Source organism: Lagopus leucura, unplaced genomic scaffold (genome assembly GCF_019238085.1).
Source record: "Lagopus leucura isolate 7727_CA_CO unplaced genomic scaffold, USGS_WTPT01 Super-Scaffold_760, whole genome shotgun sequence".
Lineage (NCBI taxonomy): Eukaryota > Metazoa > Chordata > Aves > Galliformes > Phasianidae > Lagopus > Lagopus leucura.
Genome location: NW_024962257.1, coordinates 7,912,809 through 7,937,533, shown reverse-complemented (window position 1 = coordinate 7,937,533; position 24,725 = coordinate 7,912,809). Strand labels below are relative to the sequence as shown.

Genomic DNA, 24,725 nt, shown 5'->3' with positions numbered 1-24,725 from the left:
GAGCTGAGCATCCCATGTGAAGCAGCTCCTTTATGAGCCTGACCTGGGCTGAGTGCTGCAGCGAAAGTCAGGGAGTCTGGACAGTGCTCATCTGCACGTACAATTATAAGCCTGCAGCACACAACTCCATTTCCATAATTACCTCTCCAAGCAAACAGCAGTAGCATGCCACCACCCACACCTTGGAGATCTGCCTGCAGACACCTTGAGAAATGCACCGCAACAATCCCAGCGCTTCTGGAGATCACTGCAAACTGCTTATCCCAGTAAATACAAGGAACACTCACTACACAGGCAGCTGCTTGGGTCTGGAAGGTACCACCGCTAATCTGAAGCACGAATAAACACTGCTGCTCTGTCAGAGGCAGATAAGATTCTGAACACTGCATTGCTAATGGCAATAATAACCAACAAGTGTTTCAGGGGAAAAAAAAGAAAAAAAAAATAAAATCAAAGGGAAGTGTTTCTCATTCTAAGTTTACTGTAAGCAACAGGTGACGACCAGGCTGCAGATAGGAAATTGTTTCATCTGTGAGGAAACATACCTTAACTCATTGTGCTAATTTCCCTCAGCAGCCTTTCCTTTAAGTAAAGGCAACATATATCAAGCTTCTCTCAGACCATCTGAAAAGACATGCATGTGAAAACAACGTATTTTCTCAGCCGGTTTCCTCACACCTGAGGCAATTAAGTTTCTTCTGCTGAATGACTTGAAATGCAAAACTTTCACATTAAATCTGTCAAGCAAATCAGTGCTGTTCGCTGTTTTCTAAGGAAATAGCTGCTTAGATAGTAAGGAGACAGTTCGTTTTTTGGGGAAGAAACTTCTTAAAAAGATAAATAAACAATTTATTGTTAACATTTCGTTCCAAAATAACTCAAAAATTTCAGTAGAAGTAAACTATACTTTCACAAAGCCAATGCTGCTCTACTGGACACCAGATCACCCAGGAATTTGAATGGCAGTCAGGTACACGTTCTATTGGAGCAAAAGAAGAGCAGGTCAGCAGGTCTGCCAGCACAGAATTCTTTGGGTTTTTAAATGCACATCTTTGGAGGCAACAAAATGCAGGATGCGAGTTCATTCATTCCCTAATGACAAGGAGAAAATCTGCCCTGGGCAAGATACCATGAGCTCCATCCTAATACTCCAAAGTCAGGGCTTCCTCCATAAGCACATACCATTGCACACCAGTGTTGCTGTATAGGGCTCAGCAGAAGGGAATTAATAACAGCCCCACAGAGCTGCTCTATGGGACTGACGGGTATGAAAGCCCAGGAACTTCCTCACTATGCAGTAAGCAAGACTTTAAATAGTCACTTGTGGGCCTCATCCTCAAGTTCAGCTAAAAAAAAAAAAAAACACAAAAAAACAGCTGTTTCCCAGAAAGGAAGCAGGGAAACGATCCTCTGAGTTTCTGATTGCTAGCTGAGGGAAAGCAATGTACAAAACCCCAAATAGGAAGGGTTACAACACTGAAATGAGATGACACTGAGTGCTGTAATTAAGAGCTAAAATTTGCAGGCAGACTTGAGAAGAACAGAAGCAGAGCTCTGGCTCATATTAAACAGAAGTGCAGAAGGGGAGACCCTCTTCTGACCTTTTTCTCTCAAAGCATGGAGTGCATGGGCGTTCCCTGCAAAAAGCAGCTGCAGAACTACACACATGTATCACGGTGTATAACTGGGCTGGGTTACTCAAAAACCTCTGAATTCTGAGAAAAAATAAGGGAAGAAAGCAACCTCAGCTAACTGCCCCAAACAGTCACCACAGCGCTCCGGCTGCACAACCGACACACGTGCTGCAGCTGTGTACAGGAGGGACAGTCCTGTTCTCAGCAGGTTTGTGCCCCAGCAGGGCCATTTGCTGGGAGACTTGCTCCTGTGGGGAGTCCCAGCCCCTGCTCACAGCCATCCATACCAAAGGGCTGGGAGCTGCAATTTCAGAGAGTCACTGAGCACTCAAGCTGCTCCCACCCCTGCACGTGGAGATGCACCATGATGCTCTCCCAAATGATGCTCTCCAAGAACTTCAATTTGCAATGCACTGGATTTTTTTCTTCCTATCCTGCACTGCAACTGCAGTGACAGCTTTTTCTGGGTTCACCAGGACAGCATCCTTTGTGTTTTCCAAAAATTCTGCTTAAGGTAGATAAGAAAAACCTAAGCCTGATTTCTGATGGAAAAAAAAAACCAAACAAAACAAAAAAATTGATTTTTAAACAGAACTCTGTCCAAGCAATAAACCAACCAGTTAATCACCTGGTCAGAAGCCAAAAAGGGTATTTTGTAAAATGATGAACACTTTATAATTGCCTTTAACTACTCGCCAAATATGCTCTTAGCTTTTAACTTCTCCAAAATTTGCTTTCTTATTGCTTCCAATGTGGGAGAAATTAGCATGCTCTTTCTTCCCATACATACATTTTGGTGTAGAAACAGTGCAATAAAATCACTCTTACTGAGCAGGGGAATTATTATATCACTGCACAGAAATCTACTACAAGTGATTCCCTCCAGTTTAAAGCTGATATATCAGTTGATGGTGTCCAAAGAAAAAAAAAGGTCTGGGCAATGATCAAACCCAAACAGCAACACTACCCATTACTCCCTAAAAGCAACACTACCCATTACTGCACAGGTATGCAAGGCCAAACAAACGCCCTCCCCTCCTGCACAATCAGCCCTTGTTAGCAGCAAGGCAGAGAGCTCTCCAAATGCAAACATTTGCTGTGCCGGCGTCCTATATAATATTTGGCACCAGAGCTCCAACTTTGTTATTTCCCCAAGGAGCAACAATTTCCTTTGTGCAACAGCAAGGCAGTGTCTGTCCAAGCCTACCTCAAGGCCAAGTTCAGCACGAAGATGAAAGGGCTGCATTCAGTTCAGTGCCCCGCAGCCTCTTGGGCTGCAGGACGCAGAGAGGGCTGCTTGTGAGGCTGTGGGCAGCAGGACACATAAGTGCTCAGGAGTGTTAAAGAGGTGTGCTGGGCACACCTACTGAATGACGACTGAGGCTTTAAATAAAGCAGTTATGAAAGCTTTGTGGCTTGAATCTCCTTTTTCTTGGATGGGAAATGACCCACAAAGCCTACACAGCAATACCAGTGCAACCAGCAGGGATGCAGACACCCGGCCCCCAGCTGCCCCCATGGAGCTGAGATGCAGCTGGAGAGCTGGCATGCTGTCCTACCATGGCCATGCACCTCCTGCTCTGTAACTCTTCCAAAATACTCCCCGGACTCTTTTCCCTCAGCTGTATCTCACAGAGCAACAAGTGTTTACTCTGCAATTTTTAGGAGGCCACTGACAGCTCCAGTGTAATCCTAAGATGCTCCATGGTGCTTCCCAAGTAATTCCTAAAGGACACAAGCCAGGTCTGTTCCAGTCTGTGATATGAAATAAATGCATATTCAACACATCTTAGTCCTAAAATTTTGACAATGCTGGGGAGTGCTGTGATTTCACTCAGATAATCAAATGGTTGCACTGAGTACATTTAATAAACAGGGCTTTATTTATTCTGCTAGTCATTTACAGAGCTGATCCTCCCAGCAGCCAGCAAATTTTATCTCCAATACCCTGCGTTTCACTTGGTACATAGGCAAAGTTGATAAATGCAAACATTTAAGTGTGACTTTCAAGATCTGCAACAAGCATTCTATTTGCAGAAAGAAAGTTCAGCTGATTACCCACAGGCTGTCAATGCACCCCGCCTGCTCTCATCCTCCCAGCACCCCTTCGGCTCCAAGTGGCTGTGACACTTAGCACTGCAGTCCTACCTACACAGCTCAGCCTCACACCAACGTTCCTGAAAAAACCTTTATGTTGCTACAACCTGTGGCCAAGCACAACAGTGGCACCAAAGCTCTTTAACAACTGCCTGGCTATGCATTAGCAAATGACAAACAAGGATAAGCAATTTTATTAATAACTAAAGCCAACCCACGCAAAGCACTTAGCAAGAAAAGGCTTTTGGGGGATTTTTGCAGGGTGCACATCAATATTTCTGCCTGCTGCACACTTTTATGTTTAGGAGATAACACTGCAGCGTCTGCAGAGCTCAGTTTATGCCCACTATGCAAAGCATGGCTGGTTGCAATTTGAGTAAATGAGATCCTGACTGCAGTAACTGCATCACTTCAGCCATTACATCGCACTTCCACTTTCAGATCTGGTCTGCTTATTGATCGAGGAAAAAAAGAGGGTTTAAAGCACTAGGATTTAGGTGATGGAGTGGGAAGAAGGAATCCAGTTGCTCGTTTTGCAGCTGGGCCCAGCACTCCATGCCAGGGAGCTCGGTCATCAGTCTGCTAGAGCCAGGATGGGCCACAGGAAAGGTGAAGGGCAGGTTTTGGTTAAGGCTTGCTTGGGTTTTGGTTACACAACTCCTGGGGGCAGCAGCTCCCCACCTCCCCAGGGCACAATGCCTGTGTATGGGTCAAAGTGAGGCAAGGAAGAAGGCTTCACTCTTCCACAGTGTTTACTGTGGGCTTAGGAGGCAATGAAGCAAAGAAAAGGGTTATTGCTCTCACAGTCTCTAAAGTATTTGTTGTTGCTAGTGCTGATATTATTTTGGCAGAACTGCATGCTCTCTTGACAGAACAAATGATCAAATCATACTCTGTTATTTTACCAGATTTCCAGCATTAATACGTAACAGCTTGCTCTAACCTAATCCAATCTAAAACAATTTGATGGAGAAGAATGGAGGCACTCCAGGCACACACTGCAGCCCAGTGCCTGGAGCACAGCACCTCCCTCACCCCAGTGGATGGCACCTCAGGAAGGCTGCCTCCCTCATCTGTCCCTCTCACTGCAGTCTGTATTTTGTAACAGCAGCTGAAATGATAAATCTGCCTTTTCTGACAATCTCAGAGTCCACACCTATCCTCACACATTACATGATCAGGCTCTACCCTGAAGAGCTGACACCTGAATTGAATACAGGTGTAACTCCACATCAGACTCTTCTCTGCCATCTGTAGAGGAACAGAAGTTACTATTAAAAAAATTACCTTAGTGCCTCCCTATAAACTGGGCAGAAGTTTCCCCTTGTTAGACCCCAGCCCCAGGGCCATGCTCTTATCACCACACACCCAGCACTGGTTGGCCCAGCCTCCTGCAGCCTGTATTCACTGTGAAGGTAATGAAGTCAAACTACAGCCACTGCTGCAGCTTTAACCAGTTTCCAAAGCATGCCTTCAGCACATCACATTGATACCATGGCTGGCCCATGCAGAGCACACAGCACAGGGTGCTACAACACTTGGATAGAGCCAAAACCTAAAGCAAGTAAATGAGGTGATGAGCCCAGTTCCCATACATTACAGCATTTTAGAGTTAACATGCAACGCTACATCCAAAGTCACTGTGTTCCACGTGCCCAGTTGCCACACTCTCCATGTTTCCAGGTGGATGGGTCAGCTGGGATGTAACAGAACAGGGCCAGCATCCAGAAAAGCAACAGGGATGCTCTCAGTGGTGCCCACCTGCTCAGGGACCCTTCAAAGAAAGCAGTCACTGAAAATTGAACACTCATCTCCGTCCAGAAGGCCGAGAACTCCTGAAGATCTGTTCTGCCAGCAAAGGACATGCCCTCACAAATACCAGACACACACAGCAGGCCTCACCACCAGCTAATGCAAATTATTTCAGTGTTGAGCAAACTACGCAGACGACCTGAGCAATTTCACACACAAAGCTGCAGCGCTGCTGAGCACACCCATGCTGATCTGCTGAGCTGGCCTCAGCTGCTGCAGGAATTTAAAACAGACATCAGCCATCAGCCAAGCTCCGCTCACACTCACAGCAGCAGATTTACACAGCATGCAGTGGCTGTATACAACACCGCTCCCATTGCAGCACACATCTGTACAACAACGAGTGCTCTCCAAGCGCTGTAGCCCGGTGCAGTGACATATGTTAAATACAGCCACAAGTGAGCTGCGAGCAGAGAGCCATGAATAACCGTATTGATTGCAGTAAAGAAAACCTGAACGTGTTCAGAGTGGAGGCACTTTCTGATGAAATCTTTCCATTTGGTAAAGACACAGACATTGCCTTACACCCATCTGCACACCTAGCAATAAAACAGAATTCCAGGTGATCCTCTGGGGGTGAACTACAGCCACTGCTTGCAGAGCTGAACAGCAGCAAGGCCTGGAGCTGACCTGAATTCTGCCCAAAAACCAGAGTTGGAAGTCTTAAATTTAACTCTATGAATTTCTTGATAAAATTTTTCAAAGGTTTTCTATGCTTTGCATTTTTAAGGCATGACAAACCCTAACATGCAACCATTGCACACATATGTATTTCAGCAAGTACAGCACGTGGGGGATATCTCGTAGCCAATGCAACAGAATGAAAGGTGACAGCAATCCAGAAGGTGACAGTAAGGCTGTGCTTCTCCTGCCCTCCAGCCACTGAAACCTTGCACAGAGCTCTCACACACCCCCATGTGCCAGGTGTTCAGCCAAGCACCATTTTCCAGTGCACTGAGCATGGGCTCAGCATCTGTAGAACTCCTTGTAAGGGTCTCTCAATGCACCAGCCGTTATTTAATGCAAGAACTAGAACAAGCAAGTCAATTCTTGAAAACAGTATTTGCCAACAACTGTTGGGAAACTTCCCCTAGAAAACACTGTGTCTCGAGCAAGGGTTACACGCAGCTCCGGACGCCAGCACTTGTGCGGAAGCTCTCCTCCCTGCTCTCCTGCAGGCCGTGCAATCAGGCACACACTCAGCTATTCCACGCAGGCATGTGAACCTTTACACTTGGGTGCTGAAGGAAAGATCTATCCTTGACGCAAAAATCAATCACAGAGCAGGGTGACTTTCCAAGCTCCTGCAGGTTCGCTCTAAAGACAGCACTAATTCTTTTTGCAACTGTGAAAGAGCTGCACAAAGCATCTGCCTGGGACGTTGTCTGAAGGCGCCCAACATGAGCTCCCCATCTGAGAACATTATGCAACAGCATTCACACAAAAATGTTTCCTTACAATTTTTCTTGGAATTGGTGTTCAAAACTACTGCACTTCTTAGAGGCTGTTATGAGAGCTCCTAAATTTATCTTCCAAAGCAGGACGACTTCTGGTAAATCAATCAAAGCAGTAATAGAAAGTGCTTGACAAGACAGTGAATGATCAGGAATCCAAAGGAAGAACAGCTCAGCATCAAAACATCACACAGAAGTGACTTTATATTCTCAGAATAACAGACCCATGCGACAGCTCCATCTGACAAGGCTCACCACCGCTGTCAGCACCCTTCCAGCAGCACTTGCTGCCCATCTCCCAGCCCTGCAACACACATCTGGCCAGGCAGTGTCTGCATGTCACTGTGCTCAAGAGGTGCAGCACGGGTGACCCAATGCACCTGGAACAGCCAGAAAACAGTGTGCTGAAGGACTTCTCTACAAAGGTAGACACACGTTGGATGAGACAGCCCTTTGAAGAGAATCTGGTAGAAGCTTCCAAAGATAAAACACACAACAGGAGCTGTCAGACAACAGTGAAGTTTCCGGAAAGTCTTGCAGAAACTTTCAAGAAAGAAAAAGTTTCCATAAAGAGAAAGCAGCTTCCGTCTGATGAGAGCTTCCAGGAAAGCCTGGGATCAATTACGTTAAACTCAAAAGAGAGGGAGTGCATTTTGCTCAATGGTTTAGACTCACACACACCAGGAAAACAAAAAATAAAAAGAAAAGGAAAGCCCACCTTTGAAACTTGTAGAACTCTACAGCTAAATATTTCTTTCATAACATACTGAGCTCCCTCAAGTTAAACACAACCTTACACACAAGCCTGCCTTCAAATCCAGAGCATATCCACAGCCAAGTTTGGGCTTGTTTACGTTGGTTTATTTCTGACACTGCCCACCACTACCACAACACAAAGGCCCTCCAATGCCTCCGCTGTCAGTGGGGCCTCTCTGCTCTGAACAGAGCAACAGCATTCTTGCTTTAAAGAAAACTACCAAGACCTGCAGCGACAAAAGGCTGAGTGCAGAGTGCAGCAGAGGCCCATGGGGCAGCCGAGGCCACCGGAAAGGTCAGGATGAGTAAAACTTACAGCTCCTGTCCTCAGCACCCTGCATCCTCTGCAGAATCTAGAGGTCTCCCAGCACAGCCTGATCCTTCTGCCAGCAAAAAAATAGAGCATCTTCTGAATTTAGCAGGTTTGGGACGAGGCAGTGCGAGCGGCCACCTGCACCGCACTGGGCAAAGGTCACCTGCATGCAGCCTCCCTCACACAGATGCAAAGTTCACTCTGCAAGGAATCCACCATGAAGATCACCCATACGGAATCTCAGTGGGGTAAAGGTTCTGCAGAGGTTCATTCATGGGCCTGAGCTGCAGTTTCTAATGTGAACCTCAAATTACTGGCAGGACACCAAAAACGTAAGGTATGCATTATTGATACTTCTGATCAAAAGATAATCCAAGCTATGAATTAATTTGAAGTTAGACAGATACCGCCTTCACAAAGTATTAATTTCTCCATCTTCGGCACATCTGTCCTGCTTTATCCTGAATACTGATCGACTCAGTACATAGCCTTACCCTGAGGTAAAAACATTTCGAATGACTTAGAAATCCATACAAGACTGTGCCAGCTATAAGGTGGCAGCAAGAGCTGCCAACATAGGGAATATATGGCGTGCCCAGTGGTAGTTCCTGAAAAATTGCCAGGTACCAAAGATAAACTAACAAGGACAGCACCTTGCTATGTCATCTTGTGCTCACCAAGTTGATTGCAGGACCTCATTTTCTGTAATGCACTGGGGAGAAAAAGATACAGAAATTGGAAAGAGACTGGCAGGATCTCACAGACCCTCATCAGTGGAGGAGACTGCAAGTAAGTATCAAAATATTACACTTCCATGCTGTTAAAAAGGTCACAGATTATCAACGCTTCCTTCAGACAAGGACAGGCTACTTTCCAAATCTCTTACTGTTCTTTCTGACCCAGCTACATAGAACTGGTGCCAAGGATGCACTTTGTCATGTTGCAAATACAAAACCAGTTGGTAGCTTCTGTTGCAGTCACCACAAAGAATAGCTACAGTGAGAGAAAAATAAATAGAAAGTAGCAGACTGCTTCTCATCCAGAGAGAGAGAATCTAAGCATGCTTATTTAAACAAACAACAACAAAACAACAAGTCTTTGTACAGCCTTAACCTGAAACCAAAGGTGACAAAAGCCTTTGGATGAACTGCAGATGATTTTAGAGCAACAGTTCTGTTAAGAACTAGGAGCCATTCTGCAAACAGCATAACACAACACACAGCCGTGCTCCCCTAACAACCAAGACTTGCATGAACACAAATCTCACTCACCTACCCAAATCCTTTTCCACTGATATTTGCTCTGAATTGATTGAGTGTTCTTGCCTTCCTTCAACCAACACTACCCACTGGAATCCATGGAACCCTCACCCACCATCAGCAAAGGCTCCAAACCTGGGTGGGCTGCACTGCGCTGCCCCACAGGTCAGCAGGAACCCTCCATTCTGCCTCCCTGCTTCAAGATGTGTCCTCCTGGGCTTTGCAGCAGGCCATGAGAAACGTGCCTAAGTGTGTACATTTATATGCATATATACACGCATTTGTGTAAAGCTGGCTGGTTCCGCTGTAAATGTGGCAAAGGGAAAATTATTTATTCCAGATGTATTTACTTATAGCATATTTGGGACAAGTGCCTTTCATAGGCAGGGAGGGGAAAAATAATCGTTTCCCAATGACAGCAGAGCCCTAACCATTAGCTCAGCATGTCCTTTTATCTACCATTGTAAAAAGTCGCATCATGCCACGCTGCTTCACATAAGAGCAGAATTTGTAATGCCTCTTTGGCAATGCGCATCAGAACTGAACTTGATTTTGAGTACATATTAAAGGAAACATCAACCCTAAGCTCGGGCAATAAAAGTCAAAGCACTGCAAGGCAGCAGATGATGTGACTGCAGCCCATCACTACTGACCATCACCAAGGTGTGGGTCCCACAGCCAGGCCAGGGTTTCCAACACAGAAGATAAGTGTTGGAGCACATGCTAAGGCATAAGCTGAAAGCTTCTCTGGTGTAAGAGGGGATTCTGCCACCAGTTCCAGAGTAATCACACCCACACTTCAGAGCACAGGACAGTGAAAGTCGTAACATTAATTCAACTCCAAGTGGCATTGAGAAGCTCAAAAAGGTGTTACAGTTAATAATGTATACTGGATATACAGTTAACAACAGCTGATTCAGTAACAGTTTGGAGCTTTCCCATTACACATACTGTGCTGTACCACCCCTGAAGAACACAAACCACAGTGCTCTTTGAGAAGATGCACACCCAAACAAAGCAGAAATCTATTTATTTTTTACCACTCTACTTACAAAATATAACAAATGCTCTATGCTATGTTTCCATGAGCTCTTTTAACATCCATATAAATAACTATCAGCCTTCTCCTATTGCTGCCACTGAAGAGCAACACAGAAAGATGCTTCTCATAAAGCAGCTGCTACCATAAAGAACACACACATAGCAAAGAAGTAATTTCCAGGGAAATGGGAAAACAAAAGTGTGTATTTTATCCTGCTACTTTTCAGAGAGTTCACTGGACTTTTTATAGCCTCAGAAGTATGTTCATCCCTTCCAATCTGCCTTTCTGATTGAATAAGAGAATATAAACTCAAATGCTATTTCCTCAAGTGTACTATTTAGGACCCCAAGACTTAAGACATAGACACTTCCATACATTTTCCTCCAGCCTTCGTTATTATCCAACATAAATTTTGCAACTGATCGAAACAGATTTGCACCCCATTATTCACGTGTACATTCCAGCTTACCATGGCTTTGAGCAGACTTCCCAAGGTGCTTTCTACTTCAGGACAGAAATCCACCTCAGAGCAGAAAGCTGTGACAAATTGCCCTGCACTGTTTGCTCTGCTTACACCCCATCCCTTGGTTCAATGTGGGTCTCTGGGTGAGTTGTGCACAGGATTTGTGCTGCCTTTCTGCACAGCTGTGGTGTGAAAATGCCATCAATGCGAAATAGGATGCAAACAAGGAGTCACACGCTACAACCCAGCCCAAGTATGTAAAGGTGTTACAGACTGCTCACAAAATAACCCCACAGCTGTCATCCAGAGAGGAAACCTCAGCAATGTGTCAGCAAAGTTGGAAAAAGTGACATTTTTACTTAGATTTGATGTAAAGAAGCAAGCAAAGTTCATCTCACACATAACACTAGTTTGAAAGGGCACCCGAAGAGCATGATTAAAAACCTCTTTGGAGAATCACATAAATAGAATCACAGAGATATACAGATCTCTAAGATCACTAAGTTCACCCAACATATCCAGCTGGGTCACAGAAGCCACACAGCATCACTGCACGTGGGGCCACAGCACTCCCATAGGGACCTGGTATGAAATAAACTGCATCTTAACCTCACACTTCCACCTATTTTGCCATCGCTTTCCCATATCAACAAGTCCTTGCTCACATCACTCAATACCTACAAGGACTGTGGGTTCACATAAAGGGTGAGGTACTGCCAAGGTCTCTGGTAGCACAAACAAAAGCTACATGCCAGAAGCACACAGCCACAGGTGACGTGCTGTGCACCGGTTACAAAGACATTCAGAATATGCAGAAAGTGCACAATGTGTATTTCTACAACCATTTGCTTTTTCTAGTGATCAAAGCCAGTTTCTCTCTGCAAAGAGAGAGTTGCAAACTGCTCTGCTCAAACACTCAGAACAAGGAATTTTCTCTGCTCTGTAAAGGGAGGAACAGAAGTAGAGATGCACATCAGTGAGAATAAAGGATTAAAGGGAAAGCAGGAAAACCTCATCCTTGGAAAGCAAAAAGGAGCCAGCAGTGAGGGATCACAGCTTTGGGTGAGAGAACAAGTCTCCAGGCAGAGGGGGAACCTGAGTAGAAAGCTGATCTGTACACAGGGACGCGCTGCCCCATGGCATCAGGCACACCAGGCAGCTGCAGGACCGGCTGCCAGCACTTGTGGAACACATCCAGCAGTGCTCAACAGCACAGTCCAATTGCTCACACATGTGGGCTATGGGGAACAGCCATGTCACAGTGCTGAGCATTTCCATGTGCTGCTGCTGCCTCAGGCAGCAGAAGAGCCATAGCAGCAAGTTCAGCCCAACATGGGGATCAGGAAGAGGCTTTTGGCAAAAAGAGAGTAGGATGAGAACACCAAGGAGAGTCAGGAGTTAAGACAGCAGTGATACATACCAGCTGCTCTGAGACAGTGACATCCCATGATCCACAAGCCAGGTGACTGAAGTTATCTTTTAACAGAAACGCCTACTTCCAAAAACCCTTGAAATACATACATACTAAAATAATTACTATTACATAAACCCTTGTGCACACATGCCAAGAAAAGAGTTTTCTTTAAACAATAGCAAATTCAGCAATGACAAGAAGAGTACAAGCCAGATTTCCCAAGCTAGCTGCACAGCCTGACCACACACTGCTGTATACAGACACCATTCCCTGCACGCAGGGAGATGTTCAGGGCTGGGTACCTTGGAAGCCCTCATCCTCCAGCACCACTGCATCTCAGGTGCACTGCAGAACCGGTCGGGATCCTGGTCTCACTGTGTCAGCTAAGCAGCTGCCCCACAGCACAGAAGAACAGCCACCACATGCCCAGTCTGTGTCCCTGGAGTCAGGCACAACCTCAGCATCACAGCATCCTTGACAACTTACACCTGTGGGAAGCAGCCTTCAGCAATTCCTTAAATGGCTACTGAACTGTGAACACACAGTATTCTTCAGAAAGTCCATTCAACCCCACAGGAAGTTTTCTTGAGCAATGCCCACACTGCCTGGTCCCCAGCTCTGTGCACACAACACCAACCCACAGCTGGCCAACCAATGCCTTTATGGTGTACTGCCAGCAAGGAAACATCTGTGTTTGTTCTGTTTACTCAGCTAGCTTTAGAGGATTAGGAATAGAAGGACAGTTTCTTCTCAAGGACTCAGCACCATCAATTCAGCAGCTATGATGGCCCAAGATTTTGGTTTTTTTTCCCTCTGAAAAAAGATGTTAAGGCACATGAGGGACAAGCAGGTAATCTAAGATAGCCAGCACAGTTTCACCAAGGGAAGGGAACTCCTTACCAACCTCATGTCCTTCTATAATGGACCAATGGCATTCGTGAACAAAGGGAAGAGAAATTCTGCCATCTGCCTGGATTTGTGCAAGGCCTTTAACATGGTCCCACAACATAACCACAACTATAAACTGGAGAGAGATATCCAGGTGACAAGCAGCATCCTCTGGCCTTAAGTTGCACCAGGGTAAGTTTAGGTTGGATATCAGGAAAAACTTCTTTACAGAAAGGACTGTGAGTACTGGAATAGGCTCCCCAGAGAGGTAGTTGAGCACCATCCCTGGATGTGCTTAAAAACAATCTGGATGCAGTGCTCAGGGACATGATTTAGTGGAGGGCTGTTAGGGTAGTACAGTTAGGTTGTGGTTGGACTCAATGACCTTTAAGGTCTTCTCCAACCTGAGCAATTCTATGATTCTAACTTGGAGACAAAGCAGGCAGGCTGAACACACTCAGAAACCTCACCTGCTCCCAAAGCTGACCCAATTAAGTCCACAAATAAACTTATAGAAATATACTACTTCCTAAAAGAAGGCTGGAAGTATTATAGGTGAAGCATAATGCAAATACAGATGGATGCAACATCCTTCCATCAAGCATAAAGCACACCTGAACGCCTTCCTCCTACATGAGCATCTGCAGTAATACTGCATCACATGAAATCATTGACATAGCATGATTTGAAAGAGAACCAACAAGGCCAGCGGGATACTGAAGGCCTTCAGGAAATATCCCAAATTATAAGTTTCAACACTCCTAAAACCACTAAAAATGGAAAGTGACTGTCAAGGAATCCCACTGCAGCCAGGAGGAACCCAGCCAGGCCGGTCTCCTGCCTGCAGCTTCTGTGCAGAGCAGGAAGACATGAAAAGCTGAAATAATTTTATGCATTATTTTGAATCAAACTTACTGCCTAATACAACAATTCACATCAGACTGAAAGCAGTTTTAGGCTTTACAGAACCAGTATTTATAAAACCCACATAAAAAAAAAAAAGACTATCAAATAAATGGTATATATATTATAGAGCACATTAGGACAACTGAAACACCTTTATTTTAAAATCCATTTGAGTCCAACAACTTAAATGAATGTATAGAGCCTACATAAACCCTAACACGATGGCATTCACATGACCCTTATTGCATCACTTCACATCCTATCTGCAGCACCCAGTCAGGATGCTCAGTGGCTCTGCAGACCCACAGCTCAGTCCCAGTGCTCAGTTTCGTAAGCTCATGCAGACCTGTCTTCCACAAGAGTACACAGAAAAACTGAAATTCAGTTGGGAAAAGTGCTTCCAAGACAGTCTGCACAACAGCCTCTCATACATCATGCTTATGCAGGATAACGATCAGGGCGTCAACCAACACTAAAGTAAATGAAGAGTTTCCAAAAGTAACAGTTGATTAGAACAGCTCAATCCCCATCAGGTGATGACTTGTCAGGCCACAGGATCATTTAAATTGGATACTGCAAAGTGAAATGCTGCAAGAGAATCATCAGTCTAAAGAACCCAGCCTATCAGCCAGACAACTCTCACTGCTATCAGCTGGCACAGAGACCGAATGAGGGCACACATCTCTGCTCACGTAAGATTAGCAGTGCCAGGACTCAAATCCATTCTGCCCTACTAAATGATGAAAAAAGTAAAATAAAATAACCAACAACTTTACTAATGAGATTTTTTCAAACTACTGTAGCACCTCTCCTATCCCAGCCATAGCAGCAGGTCTAAACATGCAGGGATACACAGACACTGCAGAAGTTTTATTTTCAACAAACAGGAAGCAGTCAGAGCAGGCAGCCACAAGCCAGGATGCAAACAGCTCACGGACAGCAGCAAGCAGGGAAAACGAACGCCCACAAACTTATTCAACACAAGAGAAACACTCTTCTGTAACGAAGTTCCTGATAACCACATAGCTAACAGAGACCTGCCGTGCTTCATTTTCCAATGCCACGAATCCATCTCTGAAGGAACTGTGCCACCATCAGCACTGCTGGCTGAGGCACAACGGCTCCAGCAGCACACAGACTGCTCCGTCTGCAGGGGAAGTGCACAACACCAGCTTAAAAATAGCAACACGAGACAGAAGTTTGCTAATGAGCAAAACAACACCTTGCTCCTTGGCTGCAGACGGCTTCCAACCACCAAACAAGTTTGTTGAGGTGGCAGAGTTCAGATCAAAGTCTGCGGAGGTCTCGTAAGTCAACTAGAAACAAAACCCAGAAGTTAATTAAAACCAGGGCAGCATGAAATTTGAGGGCTTACTCTCACTTACCCAAGAGTTACACCCTCTGCAAACTGAAAGCACCTCTGGCGCTGCATGTGGCCACTGAACACTCATTACAAAAGTGGTGACACCTGGAAGAAGCCGAAGTTCCCAACGGCTGCAGAGCTGCCCACACTGCCCCAACACGGGCTCCTGAAGAACCAGCCGACCTGCCAGGCCTCAGCTTCCCTCTGCCTGCAGGCACTCACGAGGAAGTGTGTGATGTGAGAACTGCTTCACATTCACCCACAGCTAAAACGTGAAAATCCCCCAGGGACTCCAACTGCAAAATGAGACAACCTCATGGTAACAATCAGCCAGCATGAGACAGCTTTTGGTCTGACAGATCAGTGATGGCACTGAAACGGACAAAGAACTGCTGGGAGAAAGTCTAAAGCTGGATTTTTAAGTATGCGTGTCACACTTCCGTGGGGGGTCAAACACCCATCAAGCACTTCTTGCTCATGTGATTTGGCTGTATGAAGACAAGTCCTTATCTTTCACATGAAACATACTTGGGTCAAATTCTGCCATGCTGAATATGTGCAAAAGGCCACACACCCCACAGCACGTCCAGATGCAGAAGTTCTGCAGTTCCACGCAAGCACCAGGAAACAAGCAACACCACCTGCTGCTCTTCAGCATCCAGAGACACAAAAACCAGCTTGAAAAGAAACCAAAAGAGAAAAATACCATAACTTGCAACTGTGGGGCTTGAGGGCAGATCTCTGTTTACAACCTGGAAAATGAGCAGATCTGAAACTGTCTTTTACTAATAAATACTCGTTAATCACTTGTGGTCCCTCAGCACTGGGGGTCAGACAGCAGCAGCCCAGTTAGTGTAAATGTTTAATGCTGAACTGGATTAGAGAGGTACAGCACAGTGCCACCATGGCTGCGGTGCCACCAGCACAGACACCCCCCCCAGCAGCAGCAATATTACCAGGGTCTGACCCAGCCTTGCTGGGGCAAGAGCCATAACCTTGTTGCAAAGTCTCAGGCACAGCAAAGCATGCTGTGCTAACAGCAGAAAGCCACAGTCAGAGCTTATTGCAGCATTTTATCAGGGTGATATTGCGATCAAGGCAGGCTATGGCATTTCAGATCCCCATTACCAGCAGCTCAGGCAGGGGATGAGGATCAATGCCACAGCACATCCTGCACCCCAGCATCCTCAGCCACGTGCTCCAAACCCAACGGGCAGGATCCAAACACACACAGCGAGTATTTCACAGCCATGCTCCCCCCACCCTCCACTCAGCTGCTCAGTCTGAGCGCCAGCTACAGTTATAATTATCGTCATAATTATTATTTTAATAGGAACCAATGACTTATCAAAATATTGCGCTGAAGGCTGGCACGTCGTCTCCTGTAAGGCTGCCAAGGAGGAATAAGCGAGCTCCTTGCCGATGCGCCGCTCCACGCACGCCCCGAGCACAGCGCACCTCCGAGTTTCTATTTCTGCAGCGAGTGACTAAACTCAGTCCTAGGGAATGCCAAGATGCAAGCAATTTGAGGCACAGTCACTGTGCAAAGTATTATTAGTGCCCTGCTATACACACTAACAGCTTTGTTTACTACGCTGACTCCTCTTCAGCTTGTTTGCTCGGGTTCCAGGTACCGCAGGCCAAGCTGCTGAAGCTGGGTGCCCTGGGGTACAGACTGCAGCGCCAGTGGCAGCTTCCACAGAAAGTTGTCTGAGCATAAGCAAGCCTGTGGGCATCCGAGTCCATGTAATTAGGGGCCTACATACAGACCACCTCCACCTACCCAAATCTGGTCCTCTACAGGCAACAAGCTGCTGTTTTCCATGAGTGGCAATACCAGCCTATCTACACTTGCTATAGGGTTCAAAATGACTGAAGCAGCTCCCTGCTAACACCCCACTCCCACACAGAGGTTTGGTTTAAAAGACCCCAATTAGCAGGCAGCCGCTTAGCTAGCGAGGGCTCCAGATATGCTCCCCAGCTGAGGGCAAAACCCCAAGAGTACAAAGCTGGCCAACACCCAGCAGCCAAAGGCTCCCCACACCACGCAGGCAGCCGTCTCCCATTGAGCCCCAGGACATGACAAGAGGAGCATCCGTGCATCTCTGGCACGCGGCTGCTCATTCTGCAGGAACTAAAAGCTTGCCAGGGAAATGTCATTTTTCAGGTTTGTCTGTTCACTTCTCAACTAAGGGTCAATGAGCTGGATATAATTTCAGGGAACTTGCCTCACTGTAGTCAATACAGTCGCGACCTTCACTGCTTTTTCTTTTAAAATAATGCGTTTTAACTGAACCCTGTGTCCTCCTCAATCAAAGTGTGCAATTATAAAGAACAAAGCTAACTACAAACAGGCCTGGCTTTAAGAGCAAAACCAAAGACCATTCAAAAATTCAGAGAGCATGAAATTCAGAACTCAGCATTAAGAAAAGTCAGTGAATGCCATCAACTGTAAGAAAAATGCTCAGACTGCATCAACATAACTGAACCAAAAAGTACATCTGAAGGACACGCAAAGGCTGCAGCATGAAGGAAAAATGAGTGCCCATGACTCATCCAACCAAATCCAAGTAAAATTGAACTCTGCAGTCTCATTCGGCTTTGTAGAACTGTTTTAAATAAACACTCCACTTACCAATGCTCTCTAATAATATAAGTGAGCAGCAGTGTGACAATAAAATACATGGGAAGCATCTGAGACCTGACCACGCTCCAGTACAAAAGCTTCCTCAGCCAACTTCTTTTTAATAGCAAACTGATAGCAATGGTGAAGTTCAAACTCCTTGTCACAAACAACAAAAGTGACCCTTGGAGAAATTCTCCCATCATCTCCACAAACAACGGGTCACACAACTTTGGCATATGACCCTTTTGGTACTTGGCACTAAGCATGAGCTCAGCAATGTCACACCATGCAGAAGTTCAGGCAGCACCACTTGCTGCTCATACATCCAGCAGGTTATAAAGCCTGGCCTCTTATCTTCTAGATCACACCTAACCTGAGGAAAGCCTTTGGCCTCTGCTTAATGCATTGCTGAGGAGAGGCTCACAGCACTCAGATGTCTCCAAGGCAGCAAAACAATTTTTGCTTCCAAATGAAGTCTGGAAATCTCTTTCACCTGTGGGGGCACAGCTGGGCAGCCCATTTGTAACAGCAGCCTCCTGCCAATTTCATTCCCAATTCATCCCCACTGATCAACCCTGACTCATCCTACCCTCACACTCTGCAACACAAATCAGAGAGCAATTCCAAGCAGTTTGTGGAAGCCCTGTGCTGAGCAGGCAAGTGATGGCAGCACCACAGCAGTGACACTCATGACTCATTTGAATGTTATCAGCTCTACCTGCCATCCAGCCTGCAAGCTCCTCCAAGCAGGGACCCTTCCTTACATAGGTCTGTAAAAATTCTAGTGCCCAGATGGTGCCATACAAATGAATAATAATTATATTTCCATGTAGACCAATATTGTGCCTAATGTAAATTACTTTCACTGATCCAAGAGGAAATCATTTTCTCATTTTGAAATGAAAAGAGAGAGTAAAAATAATGATTACTTGTTTGACGCTATTATTATAACGATAATTACATTTGTGGGTCCAGAATCCTCAGCTGGTGTGCTGAGTTCAGTGGAGCCACGCCAACCAGTGTCAGCTGGCAAGCTGGGCCCAGTCTTAGCTGAGCACCTCCAACTATTTCACAAGGTCTGATCACTTCAGCCCACAACACTTCTGTCAAAAATAGGAAGTTCACCGAACTCGTTTTGCAGCCTGGGGAGCAGAGCAGCAGATCTCATGTTATGAGGGATGGACTCCCGCGAAGCACAGCAGGTTTCCAGGCAGAACTGCCATGGTCTCTCCAGCTCATTTGCAGAGATTCAGGTCTGGAGAGAGCTCGATTGCCTTCTGGAGGCACTCAGCTCTCTCCATTCATTAGCAGCCTGGTTTTTGTGAGCTTCAGCCCAAGCCTAAGTGCTCAGAATGGCACAGCTGTGATCACTGGCACCAAACGTGGAAGGGATAAAGGCAGACCTTGCCATTTCTCAGCTTCTCTGGAGGAAAGAAAGCACAGTCATCAGACCAAAGAGGACCAAGTCTGGACACTCAAGAACTGGAAACTTCAAAAGGAGAGACTGCTTTTAGATGTGTAGCTCTGAAGGCTTTGTTGCAGATGTCCAGAGGCCAGGGAAATGCAACCAGGACTCCAACTTCACCCTCTGCTCCTATGCAGAGCCCTCCTGCCCATCCCACACATGTAGGCACTGCACTCCAAGGGCACACAGTTACTGAAAGCTGTGCAAGAGGACCACAGCAACCAAGTCTAAGAATCCGACTAGAGCACTTGAGAGCACAGCTACTCATCATGAACTGTGCTACTACACATTCAGAGCTGGCATGGTGACAGTTCCAAGAGCAAGTTTTGTACCCAAAACACACTTCAGACATATTACTTCCAACAACAAGGCTGGAGTGGCAAAGAGGGTCACTCAGCACACAAGCCCCAGCTTTCTCCAGTCTCTCCAGCAGCCAGAACACAGCACAGCTCCCTGTTCTGCTCCTGCTCCCCTCCCCAATCTTACTACTGGGGAGAAAAATCAGGAGTACTTCATTAAAGTTTATCCTTGAGGTTATATAATTTGACTGTCCTTGTAAACTAAGCCAACTTCTTGCTTTCACTGTACTCCTGTCTCTTCATCAAACACCAATAAGATGCTGTACCAGTTATCGTGGACTTCAAATACAGAGAGAAAAGATATTTTGAAAAGTACTTCTGAAGACAGCAGAGAGATGCAGCAGGTAACATAGAGCAACAGTTGGTCTTCCCTTGCTAAAAAAAATAAAATTCAAAAAAAATGCTTCTAATTCAAAGGAAACACCTGCACAAACCCATTAAAAAAACAAAAAACAACAAGAAAGCACTCCAGTGGCCTGGCAGAGACTTCAGATGGCACAGCCAATTAATACAGATCCACTTCATACACCTTCCCACATCCCACAGAAAGATCCTTAACGAGGTAACTGCTGCAGGAGTCTGTCAGCCTGAGCCAGTTCTAGCACTCTTCTTAAATAATGCATATATTAGTTCTGTTACTGAAAAGATTTGTTTGTTTTATTAACATGTGCCTTGCTAAGTGCTAAGACTTCACAGAAATCATTACACAGCTCCTAGCTCTAGATGTATCACATCCCCCCTTCCCATTACAAAACAATTAGCAGCCTCCATTCCCCTTTTCCATTGTTAGTGAAGTTGTACTGCTCCATGATTAAGGTCCCATTAACAAGCAGAAGGTACTTAACAGCTAAGTCAGTACTTCTCCTTAGAAATGGATCATTTTCAGCCACCTCACAGCTCAATGCCATGCATTTTGCTCTCAACCTAAGGCTGTTAGCTCAGCTGCTCCACTGACACCCACAGTCATACAGAAAGCAGGCAAGGCACGGTTCACCCTGTCCTGGGGGTGAACACAAACGGAGCTCCCTCGCAGCTTTCCTGCACTCAGAGCTGGAATGAGTGAGGGCACCTGTCTGCATTAACAAGGGGAAGATGAGGAGACAGGTATCACCTGTGTTATAACATGTGGAACCCATTCACTGATTGAAGCAGAAAGATTAAGTTAGAGGTGAAATAACAGGCTTGTTTTTCTTACCTCCCTTTGAAAACTTTCTAACCAAGAGCTCCACACCCAGGTGCAGCAAGGGACCCACCTTGCAAAAAGGAAAACAAAGGGGAGAGGCACCAGTGATCCTCAGGTCCATCCTCTACAGCTTAACTTCTGCTCATGGTTAGACAACCTTCATCCCTCCCACACAAAAGCTGTCTCACCATGTTTCCCAGTTCCAACACTTCCACTATTGAAAGCTGCATTTGGTACCCTGAGACAGCACCATGCTAAAAGCACGCCACTCCTTTAAAGTGAATCCCCCACATCCCGGACTACAGAAGTGCTCTGAACCAATGCCAGCAACCACACCTCTCCAGGCTGCACAGTGACTGCCGGCACTGCTTGGCAGACAGGTGGTAACACAGCAGTGCTGCATGGCACCAGGACACAGCCCTGCCACCCCCTACTCGAGGGACATGCAGCCACAGCTGGGGAGCACAGCACACAGCTGCAGGCAGCCTGAGCCTGATGTCACCTCCCTCCATCACCAGCAGCCCTGCAGCAAGGATGCACATTCCTCCACCCTCCCTTTGGACTCCAGTGCACAGCACCCACCAACAGCCACTTCCAGCACCCCAAGCAGGCAGCGTGAACAAAGCCCAGCGAAGCAGTGAGCTGCTGCTGAATCCTTCTTGCTTTTACTGCCGGAGTGCTGCAGAACACAGAAAGACCATGCAAAGGCTGTCCAACAGCTGTGAAAATCACACGTGGTAGCAAGCACCCGCTGAAGTCACTGCTACACTGATACAATTCATACTTCCTTAAAGATATCTATCACCTGATTTAATTCAACATAGAACAACTGCAGGAAACTGCCTATGAGTACTGAAAGCCCCAGATGCAGCTGGCCTGGGGATTCAGCCCCGAGAACATGTGCAGTTACAGAATAGCTCCTTTCTAAATCATTTCTTCCTGCCAACTTGGCAACTTACAGTCAACTAGGCTTAGTAGCACCTTTTAAAAAAAAACAAAAACAAAAACACAACACAGTGTGGTGTTATTCCATGTTTCGGACGACTACATGGATCAGATAGCATTTAACAAAAAAATGCGAATACCTCTTAAACATTCGCATCAAATTGCATTTCCTTTCCCACAGACATAGATGACCAAGTCCTTGCACTGCTCTGATGTCTGACTCAGAAGGGTAAGGCAAGTACCACAGTTTTAGTCTTCCACGGAGATCGGAGACAGAAAAATCAAAATAAAAACACTGTAACCTCACAGGGCAACTTTCAGACAGTAGCCTGAGAAAAGCTGTCTTCTGTACAGTGCTTTCTGGTTGAAAGACAAGAATGAGAAGTCTTTAAAAACAACACTTGGGATGGGCTCTGGGGCCATCAACATCAGGGTGTAATGGCAGCGCTGTGCTCACACAGCCTGCAACTCTTGACACTGCAAAGCAATCTGACACACACCAACTATGGGAAACTTGGGCTGAAAAGGAGAGCAACTTTGCACTACATAAATTAAATCTTAACATGGAAACAAAGCACCGGAAAAAAAAAAGACATCTTTCACATTGATTCTGTGTCATGTAATTCCATCGAACAGAGAGTTTCTGTGTGAATTGAGCCTGAAACCAAAAGCAGGCCCGCCTGGGAGACAGACAGCACACAGCAGGGCTGGGTACATGCATGTGTGCAATAAGCAATGCAGAGCTGGACCTGGGAGTGCCAGGAGCTGCACAGCACTGGGGCAGCACAGCACAAACTGTCCCATGTTCCAAAGGCTCAGTCTTACACACAGCTTCCAGAGCTCGCACAAGCAGCTCTAAGCACGGAGCCACATCCCTGCGTGCAGGTGAAGCAGAACCACAAGCACCATGAGCTTGTCTTAAAAAAGCATCATCCCTTCTCAACACAGCACTCGCCTGCAGCACAGCTCCTGCGTGGCACTACCAACTGGAGGATGGTGTGCTGCAGTCCCACTGTTTACAGAGGGAACCAGGGGAGAACTAGTATGCTTTTTAGTAAAAGTCTTCTACCAGGAACCTCAATGCTCCATCTTTAGGTCTCTGCTCAAATCCGTGTGCACGCAGCAGTGAGTCACAGCTCCCAGATCCACATGCCCGGAGCCCTCCACGCACACAGCCCCAGCATGGGAAGTGCTTCTCAGCATCTCAGCCCTGCACTGGGTGCCCATCCCATCGCACCAGGCACAGGGCTGTGATGTCTGCAAGTTAGCTGTGAGCAGTGCCCTCCCGACAGCCACTCAGAGCACGGAGCAGAAGGGCTCCCGAGGCAAGGAGCAGGGCTGGAGCTGGCTCCGTATGGAGCCTTGCAGCAGTACGATCCTCAAGGGCCCACACAGAGAGATCCAGCGGGAAAAGCTCCGGGCAAACGAGGGGGAGATGAGACAATGAAAGACTGGACCGGGAGAGAAAGACGGCAGGGCTGGAGGAAAAACCGCGGAAATCCAGTAGTTAGACTTCTCAAAGCGGTGTGTATCGACATACGGCAACGCACAGAGTCAAGCGCCGAACCGGGCAAGGCTCTCAGCAATCACACCTGGCACACGAGGACCGCACGGCGCTGCCTTCCACGAGCGGTCCCCCATCCCGCCCCATCCCGCTCAGCACCGACCCGCTGCCGCTTTCCCTCACAAGATGCACACAAAAATCCCAGAGCAGACAAAGCGGCTCACGTTCCTAACGGACAGCGCACAACTGAAGTCTCGCAGCCCGCAGCACGAGCGGCACAGGCGGTGCTCCGCCGGAACGCTCCGAAACGCGGTAGGAATAGGACGCTGCGCGGCCACTGCGGGCCCGGATTGCAAAATGAAAAAAAAAAAAAAAAAAAAAAAAGAGAGATGGGGAGAGAGGGAACGTGTTCAGTGGGCAACGGCATCGTTACATTAAATCGCGTTGCCTGTAACCTACCGGGCCGGGCAGAACCGGGCGAGAAGCAGCGGCGCCCGCGCGGTCTCTGGCGAAAAAAAGCAAACGCGTGAACGAAGCGAGCCCGCGGCACGCGGCGGCCCCGAGGCGAAGTTGAGCGGCGCCGCGCCCGCCGGCACCGCTGCTCGGAGGGCTCCGCGGGGAGCTCTGCCCGGCACCACCCCGCGCCCCGACCGCGGCCCCGCGGAGCTTCCGCACGTACCATCGCCTTCCCGTGCACGGCGCCGGCCCCGCGGCGGTGCGGCTGCGCGCGGTGCTCGCCGCCGCCGGCGGTGCCTCGGTCCCGCTTCTCGCGGCCGGAGGCGCCGCGCTGCTCCTCTCCGGCGTCGAGGGAGGTGAAATTCCAGACGAGGAGGGTCTGCAGCAGCAGCACGGTGAGCGCCGCCACCAACGCCGAGCGGGAGCGTCTCGCCAGCCGCCGGGCGCACGGAGCCGCCACCATCTTCGCCGCCGCCGCGCTGCCGAGAGCCGCCGCATCCGCCGCGGCGCGGAGTTTTCAGCCGGGCAGAGCCAGACGTCAGCAGCGGGAGGAGGGCGGGGGGTGGGGAGGCGGAGGTGTGCGCGGCGCGTGGCGGCGCGGTGCCGGAGGAGCCGGCGGGAGGGGAGGGGGCGGCGGCGGCGGGCGCCGTGTCGGCCCGAGGCCGGCGAGCCCCGAGCGGGGTGGGGGCGGAGGAGGAAGAGGAAGGAGAGGGGTGGGCTGCGGCCGGGGGAGGGGCGCGGCGGGGGCTGCCGGCGGCGGGCGAGCCCCGGCCCCGCGAGAGGGGA

The 24,725-nt window shown here is 47.6% G+C and overlaps 1 protein-coding gene across 1 annotated transcript in view; it reads right to left on the bottom strand.

Annotated features, from left to right (window-relative positions):
* XYLT1 (xylosyltransferase 1) overlaps positions 1 to 24,402 on the bottom strand; it is a 144,717-nt gene extending 120,315 nt beyond the window's left edge. Inside the window, exon 1 of the mRNA XM_042864299.1 lies at positions 24,163 to 24,402. Within this exon, the coding sequence (XP_042720233.1) occupies positions 24,163 to 24,402 (240 nt within the window). The remainder of the gene's footprint in view (positions 1 to 24,162) is intronic.
* Positions 24,403 to 24,725: the final 323 nt, after the last annotated feature.